General features: G+C 41.6%; 1 protein-coding gene and 1 pseudogene across 2 annotated transcripts; both read right to left on the reverse strand.

Moving 5' to 3' along the window:
• Nucleotides 1-1,798: 1,798 nt before the first annotated feature.
• EXOSC1 (exosome component 1) lies at nucleotides 1,799-13,349 on the reverse strand. Of its 2 annotated transcripts, none has more exons than XM_053582891.1 (8): nucleotides 13,150-13,349; nucleotides 12,927-13,042; nucleotides 9,734-9,808; nucleotides 4,629-4,717; nucleotides 3,199-3,232; nucleotides 2,650-2,700; nucleotides 2,430-2,514; nucleotides 1,799-2,120 (listed from the first exon to the last, which is right to left on the reverse strand). In XM_053582891.1, exons 1-8 carry the CDS (start codon nucleotides 13,226-13,228, stop codon nucleotides 2,014-2,016), a joined length of 636 nt encoding a protein of 211 aa, XP_053438866.1. In that variant the 5' UTR covers nucleotides 13,229-13,349; the 3' UTR covers nucleotides 1,799-2,013. The 2 variants fall into 2 exon arrangements, with proteins under 2 accessions (XP_053438866.1, XP_053438867.1); XM_053582892.1 differs by having other exon boundaries at nucleotides 3,192-3,232; nucleotides 13,150-13,215.
• LOC128580679 (hepatoma-derived growth factor-related protein 3-like) lies at nucleotides 6,101-8,482 on the reverse strand (annotated as a pseudogene).

Raw genomic sequence — 13,349 nt, forward strand, 5'->3', positions numbered from 1 at the left:
TTTGGCTGGGCCCAGGTTTGATCCCGCCACCTTCGGTATATGGGGCAGGCACCCTACTCACTAAGCCACAGGCACCGCCCTGTACAGCACTTTTATACACTTCTTTCTCACACTAATCCCATGAAATCATACTATTTCAGATGAGGAACCAGATGTCAGATAAAAACTTAAGTATCAATACCAATATCCTAGTTGTTGTATTATACTCCAACTTCTCAAAATGTCACCATTTGAAAACGACAAAATGTATAAGAGCTCGATTTCTTTTTTCTTTTTAAGAGACAGGGTCTCTATTGCTCAGATTGGAGTACAGTGGCATGATCACAGCTTACTACAGCCTCGAACTCCTGGGCTTAAGCAACCCTCCTCCCTCAGCCTCTCCAAAAGCTGGAAATATAGGCACATGCCACCATGCCCAGCTAATTTAAAAATTTTTGGTAGACACAGGGTCTTGCTAAATTGTCCAGGCTGGTCTTAAACTCCTGGCTTCAAATGCTCCTCCTACTTTGGCATCCCAAAATACTAAGTTTTTTGATGGCTCAGGCTGGTCTTGAATTCCTGAGCTCAAGTGATCCTCTTGCCTTGGCCTCCAGAATGCTAGGATTATAGGCTTGAGCCACCATGGTGCCCAGCCTGTATTATTTCTTAAACTACAGGTTTTCTATATAATATACAACATTTTCTATATATAAAAAAAACAAAACCTAATCTGCTCAAGGCTAGCAACTAGAGGAAACTCGGTGTGATAACCAGAAATGTCTTTGGGGAAAAACAGAAAACTCAAGTGGCCTGACTCCAAAAAATTTACTTTCAACCACTACCACAATATGGAAGATAAGTGCTTCTTTCTTTTTTTTTTTTGTAGACAAAGTCTCACTTTATCGTCCTCAGTAGACTGCTGTGGCGTCACAGCTCACAGCAACTTCCAACTCCTGGGCTTAGGCGATTCTCTTGCCTCAGCCTCCAGAGTAGCTGGGATCACAGACGCCCGCCACAACGCCCGGCTATTTTTTTGTTGCAGTGGACCGGGCCCAGGTTTGAACCCGCCATCCTTGGTATATGGGGCCGGTGCCCTACCCACTAGGCCACAGGCGCCGCCCAGATAAGTGCTTCTTGAATAACATCTCGACGAACATCTCATATTCAGCTTTCCTCTGCAACTTCTTCACACTTAACTATTATCTCTTCCCTGATTCCCAAACTTGTGCCTTTATATCTGCTTCTGCTTAACTTGGGCTTATCTCTCTGCCTTGAATATATTCACTTATCTAAGCTCTTTAATTCCTTTTGATCTCATATCACAAATCCTTTCTTGGCCACCTCATGATAGTGGTCTGTTCTATTTTTCAATTCAGATCTAACATTTTTTGGAGTACCCACTCTACCAGCAATATCCTTACTTTTCACAACTATTCACGTGTTACTGTATCACTACACGTCTTAGAATTTTCACTAAACCATAATGTACCTAAGCAAGGAGGGTAGATATAAAATGACTGAGTCAGTCCCTGGCACACAGTAAAGTACTCAATAAATTATTTAAAATAGAACAGAAGAAATATAAAAAAGATTGGCAGTCAGGTTTGACTAGAGCAAGTAAGCACTTAATACATACTAGTGGGTGCCACCAGGCAAACCCCTGTTCTCCATTTAAATGCCTTTCCCTAGTCAAAACAATAGAAAACACAAAATCCTTTTAGTAAAAATGTTTTCTTTGTAAGTCAAAAATACACATTTATAAGGATTGTCAAGAGGACTAGGCTATTTCTGAAATCACAGTTTTACTGCTGGTGACTCCAAAACACAAGTTGTTACAATTCAAGAGAATGAAATCCACTGAAAGGTTGACAAGAAAAATGTTCCACCTACTGAGTAAGTTTCTAGCCTATTCTTCTAGACGTGGTTGCTTGCTGATCCTAAGTATTTGAATAAAGACAATGGCATCTTGGTGTTATTTTCACATACATACTCTTAAAACAGCTTATCTCCCTCCATGGGGTAAAACGTGGATTCTTAGGTCTGCAAGAATTCAGGCTGTACTCGGGCCACTTTCCGGAACTCTTTAATGTGGGTCTTAGGACACTGCATCTCACACCAGCTGATGGGAACCATCTGGACACCTGGAAGGTAAAAGCAGGTGCTGGAGCTGAGACCCCAAAGATTAGCCTGAGATCCTTCTCTTTTCTGCTGGGTAGGAAACCAAGTTACCTAGCGAACCTCATATCATAAATACTTTGTTTATTCCACTATCTTATGAACTGTGCCCCCGGTTTCTTAAGATTTATATCTTTCATATGTAAGAAGAATCATTCTAATCTCAGTACTAAGTATCTACCATCATACTGTTTCCTATAAAAGGGAAAACAACAGATTAATCCCAAACTAATGGGATTTCCCAGGGGAAAATAAGGAAGTAGGGACCAACTTACCTGACTCACTGTGGGCTACCACCACTCCTAGCTCATTTTCGGCGGTGGTCAGCAAGTAGTTGGACTGTGCATCACCTAGGGAGATCTAGTCATATAACACTGGTGAAGAAAAATGAAGGATTATAAATCCCGCCCCCTCTTAGCCACTTGAGTTGTTTTTCTATTTCCATTTCTTCTTTTGACAAGAACTGGAGTCTGGTCAGTTAGGAACAAAGGATACCACTTTGGCCAAAACAATGTCACCTGGGTGGAAACTTTTATAAATTTCAACCTGTAAAGAAAGAACAGGAATGTTGAGTGAAAGCTCTAGATTGGGTCTACATGAAACTATTAACCTGTCTGGTAGAGCCCATCTACTCTAATCCCAGAGGGTAGAAATCATCCTTATTCATCTCAGCCAACTTTTAATGCTTCTACAGTATTATCTTATAAATGAAAGATTTTGAAATCAGTAACCTGATTAGGAATCTGACTTCAATATAGATACTATAGTTAGCCCTAAAAGGGTTGAGTAAGTCTGAGGGAATAGCAACGTATAAACACCCAGATCCAAAGGCAAAGAATAAACTAGCTCTCCTCTGGTAATAAAAAAAACAAAAACCGTGTGGAGAGGAAAGGGACAGTGAGGTAAACTCCATACTTTACAGCAGGAAAGTTGTTAAGCTTCTTTGAACTCAACATTCCCATGGACTCTGAAATTACCTGGGACAATACTTTCAAAGGATTGAGATTTCTAGAGGCATTTTAAAAAAAAGAACCAACCAACAACCTTGTCTTTTTCAGTTGCTCGGACATCTTCTTTGCTATAAAGAAAGAAGAATTAACAGGAAGATTAATGACCTGTGAGAATTATCCTGCAGATCCCTAGCAGATAAAGAGCTACAATGGCAGACAGAACAAGTCATAATTGGGACCCCTGCTGCCACCCAAGGACGCAGGATGGAGAAGCAGACTTAGACCACGTAGAACATCAGTATTGGTATCCCTGATAGAGGAACATTAGATCGTATTTGGCAAGAATTTTGCTCCTTGGGAGAACTTGAACAGAAGCACAGTAGAACCACCCCGAATCCTGAGACTGGAAAAGGCCTCAAAAGTTAAATTATCTGGTTCCTAAGAATTGTTTGTCCTGGTGGTGCCCGTAGCACAGTGGTTATGGCGCCAGCCACATATACCGAAGGTGGTGGGTTCAAACCCAGCCTAGGCCAGCTAACCAACAATGACAACTGCAACAAAAAATAGCCAGGCGTTGTGGTGGGCGTCTGTAGTCTCCGCTACTTGGGAGGCTGAGGCAAGAGAATTGCTTGAACCCAAGAGTTTGAAGTTGCTGTGAGCTGTGACGTCATGGCTCTCTATAGAGGGTGACATAGTGAGACTGTCTGAAAAAAAAAAAAAAAATTGTTTGTCCTCTCTCAAAGAATCCACAGAGAAATAATCTATGACATCATCCACCAACCTTTTCTTTCTTTCATTTTTTTTTTTTGTAGAGACAGTCTCACTTTATCGCCCCGGGTAGAGTGCTGTAGTATCACATAGCTCATAGCAACCTCCAACTCCTGGGCTTAGGCAATTCCTTTGCCTCAACCTCCCGAGTAGCTAGGACTACTAGGTGCCCGCCACAATGCCCGGCTATTTTTTGGTTGCAGTTTAGCCGGGGCGGCACACTACTCACTGAGCCACAGGTGCCACTTGCCACCAACCTTTTCAATGTCTTACAACCTTTGGTTTTAATTTGTATTAAAGAAAAAAAAAGTACAGCCTTCTACTTTGGTTGGAATCATTTTGACACTGCTAATCTTCAGCTTACCTCAATTCTTTCTGCTTTATTTTTATTTTTTATTTTTTTTGGAGACAGGGTCTCACTTTGTCACTCTCAGTAGAATGCCATGGCATCATAGCTCATAGCAACCTCAAATTCTTGGGGTCAAATGATCCTCTTGTCTCAGCCTCCAGAGTGGCTGGGACTATAGTTTATTTTTAAATGCTCTTTTATTTTTTTCCCTTTGTTATAGATCATGTAACATTCTCTTTGACTACTACTGGGGGAGAATCAAAGCACAAAGGAAAGACAAAAATAGGCAGGAATAGGAGTTTAACTGTTTCTAAAAATTCTAACCTCCCTTTTTATCCTAATCTTAATTACAGGTGCTGAGGCAAATGTGAAGACAAGTGTACTTTTTAGACAAGGGTACTCCTTACCGGATTGTTCCTCGAAATGAGTTCTTAAGTGGTGTGGACCCCACGTATAGGATGTGTACTTTAGCAAAGCGTGAATTGATGCTAGAGACCTATGGAAGAGAGATAAGATCAGCATCAGAGAATTAGCAGTTGTCAATTTAAGGGGGCAGCAATACACTAAGAATCACTAGGACTTTAGTCCATGTAACCTTAGTTTTTTTCTTTTCCTATTTTTATTTTTGAGACAGGGTCTGCTCTGTTCTCAGGCTGCAATTCAGTGGTGTAATCATATAACTCACCATAACCTCAAATTCCTGGACTCAAGCAATCCTCCTGCCTGGACTTCTAAGTAGCGATTATAGGTGCAAAATACTGCAAGCAGCTAATTTTTTTTTTTATTTTTGCCTTTACGAAGATAATTTTATTAACTTCAAAACATTTTATATATACATACAAAATGGCTTTTTAAGAAAAGCTCTCAGTTATATGTACCAATTCAAAACATCATCTACATTCTCATGTTTTAGTGTAAGCAATGAAGAAGACTTTTGATGAATTAATTAAACTTCATTAATTTTAAAATAAATAAAAATTAGAAAGTACCTTTTAAGAAAAAAACTGGAGGGGGCGGCGCCTGTGGCTCAGTGAGTAGGGCGCCGGCCCCATATGCCAAGGGTGGCGGGTTCAAACCCAGCCCCGGCCAAACTGCAACAAAAAAATAGCCAGGTGCTGTGGCGGGCACCTGTAGTCCCAGCTACTCGGGAGGCTGAGGCAAGAGAATCGCTTAAGCCCAGGAGCTGGAGGTTGCTGTGAGCTGTGTGATGCCACGGCACTCTACCGAGGGCTATAAAGTGAGACTCTGTCTCTACAAAAAAAAAAAAAAAAAAAAGAAAAAAACTGGATTGGTATCCAGGTATCTTTTTGTGAACATTTCCTATTTGGAATTTTGTCAGTATACTAAAGAAAATATTTGCTACATGAGAGAAACCAAACATAGCTGCTTTCTCAGTGTGCCACGGAGTGAGAAGTGGATCGGTGTTTTCATACCCTTAGCTGCCATTAACAGCCCTAGGCTTTTAGATCTGCTTACATTTTTCTCTTCATGTTAGAAAATCAAAAGAAAATGGGATACAAATCAATGGATGGATAAATTTAATGTGTAAATCTAGGGTCCACTGGGCTGGTGTATGTGCATGTGCAAGCAGGTCATGTAGTCACCCCCAAAACCAGCACCAGTTTTTTCAAATAACCTAAAACCCAAAGAGTGTTTTAAAAAAAAGAAATAAAAACTCTCACCTGTACTTGATTCTGTTCTCAACTTGCTGTTAACAATTTTTGCTTTAATATAGGAATTAACATTAATACCTCACATTACATATATGAAGCCAAATTATACTAACTTGGTTGTTTACAACCTCAAATCTTACTCCCAGTACGCATCCCAATAAATTTATTCTGTAAAAACAATACTTTTTTTGTTTTTCATTTTTTTAACAGTAAACTTTTCAACTACAAACCTCAAATATGCAAAAGATGTTCCAAAGACAAGCAAAACAGGATTGATAAAACTCAAACTGACTAAATGTGTTCTCACAATATAAGCTGGCATAAAAATAAATAAAATTCTCTATTATCACAATAGCAACAATAATGTACACATAGTAATGGTTTGTGGATGAATACTAACTATTCTAATTCTAGTTCCAAAGGGAAACAGTTCATTTTAAAGACTGTATTTAAAGTCAATGCTTTGTCTAGTTTCCCATAGGTTGCTGCTAAGTCCAGCTTTAAAATGTAACGTCCACCTTGAGTGATTGGGTCAAATTGTATTGGCATTGGGAAAAAATAAATCATTGCCTTTATTCTGGAGTAACACAAAAAAAGACTTGCTAACTTCACATATAGAAACTTAGCTTGTGTACATAACAATATGAATTTTGAGAAGTATAGGCTGTCAACTAGCTATTTCTAATACGGAATAGATATTTTACAATATGGTTAAACTTTACAGATGCCCTCAAAACTGAAGGACAATTTTAATTTCATCTTCAATATACCAACATTATGTATTTAGGAATTAGTTTTTGGACTCTGGCACAAAGAAGAAATTCCATCCGGGCAGCACCTGTGGCTCAAAGGAATAGGGCGGTGGCCCCATATGCCGGAGGTGGCAGGTTCAAACCTAGCCCAGGCCAAAAACTGCAAAAAAAAAAAAAAAGAAATTCCATCCTTAAGTATTATTGTTGAGTGGTCATCTACAAATGCTAATTTATATTTAACTGAGTGTTTGGTGATGGTGGAGTAAAGGCAAGAAAATGATGAACATAACTGCCTTGATAAAAGGATCCTAGATATGTATAAGTCTGTGCAAAAATCTTGATAATCCTTAGTGATTAAGGGCAATTTCATGCAACCAAATAATGTGAAATTAAATCAGTAACTTTCAAAAAGGCTAAAATGTCTTCCCCAAACACAACAGAGAGGAATGTGAATTATGAACATACAAACTGGGATTCTGTTAATGACAACAAGGACTATGTGTTGGTTCATATCAAATCCAAGAATATTAGATAACCAAACATATAACCTTCTTGTGGTTTCTCTTAATATGCAGCATTCATTAGGGTTGTTAGGTCTCTTCACTGGTTTTCTGCAAGTCTGTAGTTGTGCTTCTTGTGTCATTACTGGCATCTCCACCCTCAGAGCTGCTTTTGTTTTCTTCTTCTTTGCAGTCTTTGTCATCTTCATAGCCTGGAGATTTCCGGGACTGTTTAGAGGATTTCTTTGAAGTGTATGACTTTTTTCGTTTTGAGCCAGCTTTTTCATTCTTTCTTTTGCCTTTTCCATCTTCTTTCTACCCTATCACCTTCTTCCTCACTGCTTGCACGTGCAGTATTTCCACCTTCTCCCTCTGTTTCTGAAGAGCTCTGTTGCTGAATTGCCTGGTATCCAGTGAACTTTACTCCTGGGTTATTTTCTATTTCCCATAATCCTTCATTAAATCCTTTTCGTTTGTTTGACTTTCCAAACTTGTCTTTGTATTCCTTATATGGAAAGAGGTCTTTGGGACCTAAAAATGCAGTTTCATGGGTACCAAAAAAGAAGATGGGATACTTGTTTGCTGGAGGCTTCACAGCTCCCTCTGGGAGTTCATCAATCTGGGCGGCCAGTGCGGGTAGCCCTTCATCTTGGCGAAGACCAGGTCACCCGCTTTGTACTCGCTGGGCTGCGGATGCGCCATCCCAGCAGCTCCTCTTCCTGGTCGTCCTAGGTCACTGCGAAGATGCCAGGAGGCTGCCCTCCTGCGGGCCGACAGACCACCCTGCACTTCCCGACACGGCTGCCACTAATTGAGAGATGGCATCTTGCTATGTTGCCCAGGCTGGTTTCAAACTCCTGGGCTCAAGTGATCCTCCTGCCTCAGCTTCCCAAAGTGCTGAGCTTACAGCCATGTGCCACTGTGTCTAGCCCCTAAGTATAGATTTTTAAAAGTATAGAAGTCTAACATATATCAGACTGGGCATGGCAGCAGAGTTAAACCTTCAAAAGATCTTACTAAGAGGCCTGTATAGTGTGGTGGCACCTGTGGCTCAAAGGAGAACACCAGCCCCATATACTGCCATATACTGGAGGTGGTAGGTTCAAACCCAGCCCCAACCAAAAAAAAAAAAAAAAAAAGAGGCCTGTATAGTGAATGGAATTTATTTTTATTTTTTTGTGACAGAATCTCACTTTGTCCCCTCGGTACAGTGCCATGTCATCATAGCTCATAGTAACCTCAGTAACCTACAGGTGCCCACCACAATGCCCGGCTATTTTTAGAGACGGGGTCTCACTCTTGTTCAGACTGGTCTTAAACAACTGAGTTCAGGTGATCCACCCGCCTCGGCCTCCCAGAGTGCTAGGATATAGGCATGAGCCACTGTGCCCAGCCAGTGCATGATATTTAAACTTATATTTAGGAGCTATTGAATATGTACATTGCTGCCTCTGTAGTATTTTCAGAACACATTTATTTATTTATTTATTTATTTTGAGACAGAGTCTTACACTGTCACCCTTGGTTGAGTGCTGTCGTAGCTCATAGCAACCTCAAACTCTTGGGCTCAAGTGATTCTCTTGCCCCACCCTCCCAAGTAGTTGGGAGACAGGTGGCCGCCACAGCACTCGGCTATTTTTAGAGATGGGGTCTCGATCTTGCTCAGGCTGGTCTCGAACTCCTGAATTCAGGCAATCCACCCACTTCGGCCTCCCGGAGTGCTAGGATTACAGGAGCGAGCCACTGTGTCTGGCCTTAACACATAGATTTTTGTGGAATAATTTTATAAATTGCTAGAGTAATTTATAAAGAGAGAAACTAAGAGCTATTAGTCAGCTTAAACTGGCATGGGCAGGGAGTACTGATGTGTTACAGTTAGTGATCAGTATAGCAACAACTTGTACCTCCCCTAAATAACACCAGGAGATTTTAAATTTAACTGAAATGCTAGAAAATAAAGCATTTTATTCTCTGCTGGAAAAGGTATTAGTTTTAGATGTTTAAAAATCTTTCTCCTTATTATCCTCAGGCCTGTTTCCTACCCACACGTAGAAACTACATACTGAGTAAACTAGTTCAGCCAAAGAACTATACATGCCTGAACTTGTCTACCTTGATCATTACCCTAGAAATCTTTAGACCAGCACAATACAGTAAAATATTCTATGATGATAAAAATGCCATTTGCTGACCAATATGGCAGCCATTAGCCATGAGCAACTACTAAGCACCTGAAATATGGCTAGTGTGACTGAGAAAATGAATTTTTAATGCTATTTAATTAATTAATTACATTTCTTTTTTTAGAGACAGGGTCTCACTTTGTCGCCCAGGATGAAGTATAGTGAGCACAGTGGCTTGATCATGGCTAACTGCAGCCTCAAACTCCTAGGTTTAAGGGATTCTTCTACATCTACCTCCTAGGTAGGTGGAGTAGCTAGGACTATAGGTTATGTTTCACCATGCTATCTGCTTAATTTAAACTTAAGTAGCCATATATGGCTTGTGGCTACCATATCCAACACTTCAGTTCTAGAATGATCACGATTTTTGCATTGAATGGACAGGTATTCTAAGCCCAACTTACCTTACAGGTAACAATAGCTCCCACATCTGGCAGTAATTGAGACTCTGTTTCTCTCATCACAGACACCACAGGAAGCTATAGAGAGAAAATAATGTCCTTAGTAGGTCTTTATCACCCTCGGTAGAGTGCTGTGGTGTCACAGCTCACAGCAACCTCCAACTCCTGGGCTTAGGTGATTCTCTTGCCTCAGCCTCTCGAGTAACTGGGACTACAGGCGCTCACCACAATACCCGGCTATTTTTTGTTGCAGTTGGGCCAGGGCCAGGTTCAATCCCGCCACCCTTGGTGTATGGGGCTGGCGCCCTACCCACTGAGCCACAGGCGCTGCCCCAATGTCAGAATGCTTTAGTGCACAGTTGGCATCACAAGGGCATGTGGAATATGAATTCACTTACAGTCCAGAGAAGGGGGCTTTAGAAATTTTAGGATAAAGGTGGACCAAGGGGCCACAGGAATAATACTGCTAGAGACATACTCTAACCATTCCAGATCTTTTTCAGTCTCACTCTGGTGCCGAGTAGAGTGTTGTCGCATCACAGCTAACAGCAACCTCAAGCTCTTGGGCTCAAGTGATCATCTTGCCTCAGTTTTTCTATTTTTAGTAGAGACAGGGCCTCCCTCTTGCTCAGGCTGGTCTCAAACTCCTGAGCTCAAGCAATCCACCTGCCTCGGCCTCCCAGAGTGTTAGGATTACAGACGTGAGCCACCGCGCCTGATCATTCCACGTGAATTCTAATAAATTTTTTATTGATTCTCTTGGATTTTCTTGATAATACAAGCATATTGCCTGTAATCATGGATAACCTGACTCTTCCTTCCAGAGTTATATTGTTTTTGTTTATTTTATTGCACAGGCTAGAATTTCCAAATAAATGTTATATAATAGTCATCATATTTGTTTCCTTCTATTTTAAGGAATAATTAGCATTTGCTCTCTGAGTATGGTATTGGCTGTTAGACTAAGGTAGATATTTTGAGCCTTATCGTTTATTAATCTCTCTCGATTCCTATGCTTTAGCTCTCCTACCCTTTCAGTTTCTCCAACTTACTAAATTCTTCCTGTTCAGGATCTCTGTTCAACCTGTTCTTTCTGCCACAACTGCATTCTCTACCCACCCAACGCTTATTTATCCTTTAGATGATTTGATGTAAATGTCAATTCTGCTGACTAGGATGGGTATGCCACATTTCTCACCATACCCTGCATTATTCTTTCAAAGCAGTCCTCACATTTGTAACCATATAGTCACTTGAATATGTATGTTATTATCATTATTTTTTTGAGACAGTCTCACTTTGTCACCCTTGGTAGAGTGCCATGGCATCATAGCCCACAGCAACCTCCAACTCCTGGGCTTAAGTCATTCTCTTGCCTCAGCCTCCCAAGTAGCTGGGACTATAGGCGCCCATCACATTATAATGCCTGGCTATTTTTTTTTTTTTTTTTTTAAGAGATGAGGTCTCGCTCTGGCTCAAGCTGGTCTTGAACCTGTGAGCTCAGGCAATCCACCCACCTCGGCCTCTCAAGTGCTGGGATTACAAGTGTGAGCCACCACACCTGGCTAATTATTTATTTCTGAGACAGAGTCTTACTCTGTTGCCCAGACTAGAGTGCATCAACCTAGCTCACAACCTCAATCCTAGGTTCAAGCAATACTCCTATCTTAGCTTCCTGAGTAGCTGGGATTTATTGGTGCCTGCCACAATTCCTGGCTAATTTTCCTTTATTTTTTTAGTAGAGACAAGGTCTCACTCTTACTCAAGCTGGTCTTGAACTTCTGAGCTCAAGTGATCCTCCCACCTTGACCTCTCAGAGTGCTAGGATTACAGACATGAGGGCCTAGCCTCATTTGAGCATTTATGTCATTATGATTTGTGTTTGTGTTCCTTGATAACAGAAACCAAGAGTATTTGGCTCATTACTACATCCCCAGAGGTCAGGGCTATTCCAGATACATGAAAATGCTCAAGAGAGATCTACGAAATGAATAAACTTAAGACTGTAAGGACCCTTTACAAAATTACTGAACAGAAAGTTCCTCATTTTACAGATGAAGAAGATGAGAAAGCTTCAGTTTCTTACCTGAAGCAGAATCAAGGTCCAGTTAGCAGTATCTAAGCTCTTATTCTGAATCCTTTCATTGTGTTACCTGCTTTTGGTTGTAGCCATCATTATTGTTTGGTGGGCCGCTGGGCTGGATTCAAACCTGCCAGCTCAGGTGTATGTGGCTGGTGCCTTAGCCGCTTGAGCCACAGGCGCCAAGCCATGTTACCTGCTTTTAAACTGCTCCTTCTAAGAATACTTATCTGATCCTAACTTACTGCTAGATCTACCTCCAGAACCAGAAAGGATAGTATTATTCATGCACTCAACAAACATTTATAGAGCAGTTTTTTTTTAGATGTACTAGATGCTGAAGATACGGTGGTGGGACTTGCTTTCATAGAACTTTTGAGTCAACTGGAGGCTGAGGTTGGTGTGAGCTACCATGATGCCATGGCACTCCTACCCAGGGTGGACTCTGTCTCAAAAAAAAATTTTTTTTTTTTTGGGTCAAGCAGGGGAATAGTCTAGTGAGAAACACATAAGTGAATGTTTAATCATATGTTGAAATAAATGACTGAAAGGAAAGGAATAGAGTTCTTTACAAGTATTTAACAAACAAAAACCTCACAAAACTCCTTTCCTTAACTAGTAGGCTAAGAAGACCTTATCTAAGAAAGTGATAAGAAAGAGGCTATCCAGTAGGAATTAGGAATTAAATAGGCTAAGGAAAAGGAAGGAGTATGTTCCACATAGATGGCATGTGTACAAAGGCTCCGTGGCAGCTGAAAACTTAGCGTATTAGCAACAATGCAAGTAGCCAGCATGAGTAGATTGCAGTTAGTGAAGTGGAGACAAGTGGAGCTACGTAGATAAAGCTGAGGTAGAGGTAGGCGACATTCACACAAGATTCAGCTAACGGCTGAGCTAGGCTGGGTTACTGTCAGTTCACATTTGCTTTTGTCCCAACCTCTTTCCCCGACTATCAAGAACAAAACTGGATACTAAGTGCACAGTAGCAGCGATCAAAGCTGAACGAACAGAGCCCAAATCGTTCTACTGGTGAGGCACTAAAGACACGTTTGCTGTGCCCGGGCCAGAACCGAAGGGCAGCCTAAGACAGAGGAGACGGGTAGCAGCTCCCATTACCGCGCCGTTCTCGCTGCTCCTCGTCAGGCAGCCGGCAAGCGACGAAAAGATGTAGCCGTGCCGGGTGTAGGTTCCGCTGCCCGGGCTGCCCTCCTCTAAGTTACACAGACGTTCACCTGCAAAAAACACGCCGCATCAGCCTTAGGCCCCTAGAAGCTGTTGGCCACCCAACCTTCCTGCCTGTTTCCCCATCAAGGATTCTGTACGGGAACAGCTCGCTTACCCGGTATGCAGTACCTCACGGGTGGCGCCATAACGGCCACAGTCCCAAAGCCCGGATGAAAACGAAGCCGACTTCTCATTGGCCTAAACTAAGTCCAGTTCCTCAGTAAGAAGCGCGTCAAATGGTGTAGTTTCCCACGTGACGCGTGGCCGCGACTCCTCCAGGGTAAACTCCACTTCCCAGGTTTCCCCGGGCCAAGT

This window comes from Nycticebus coucang, chromosome 3, assembly GCF_027406575.1.
Source record: "Nycticebus coucang isolate mNycCou1 chromosome 3, mNycCou1.pri, whole genome shotgun sequence".
Taxonomy (NCBI): Eukaryota; Metazoa; Chordata; class Mammalia; order Primates; family Lorisidae; genus Nycticebus; species Nycticebus coucang.

Coding starts and splice junctions, on each gene's coding strand:
- EXOSC1 (XM_053582891.1), bottom strand. CDS start 13,228: ATGAGAAGTCGGCTTCGTTTTCATCCGGGCTTTGGGACTGTGGCCGTT. Junction 13,043..13,149: donor CGTGAGGTACTGCATACCGG/GTAAGCGAGCTG, acceptor TGTTTTTTGCAG/GTGAACGTCTGTGTAACTTA. Junction 4,718..9,733: donor GAGCTATTGTTACCTGTAAG/GTAAGTTGGGCT, acceptor TCTCTTCCATAG/GTCTCTAGCATCAATTCACG.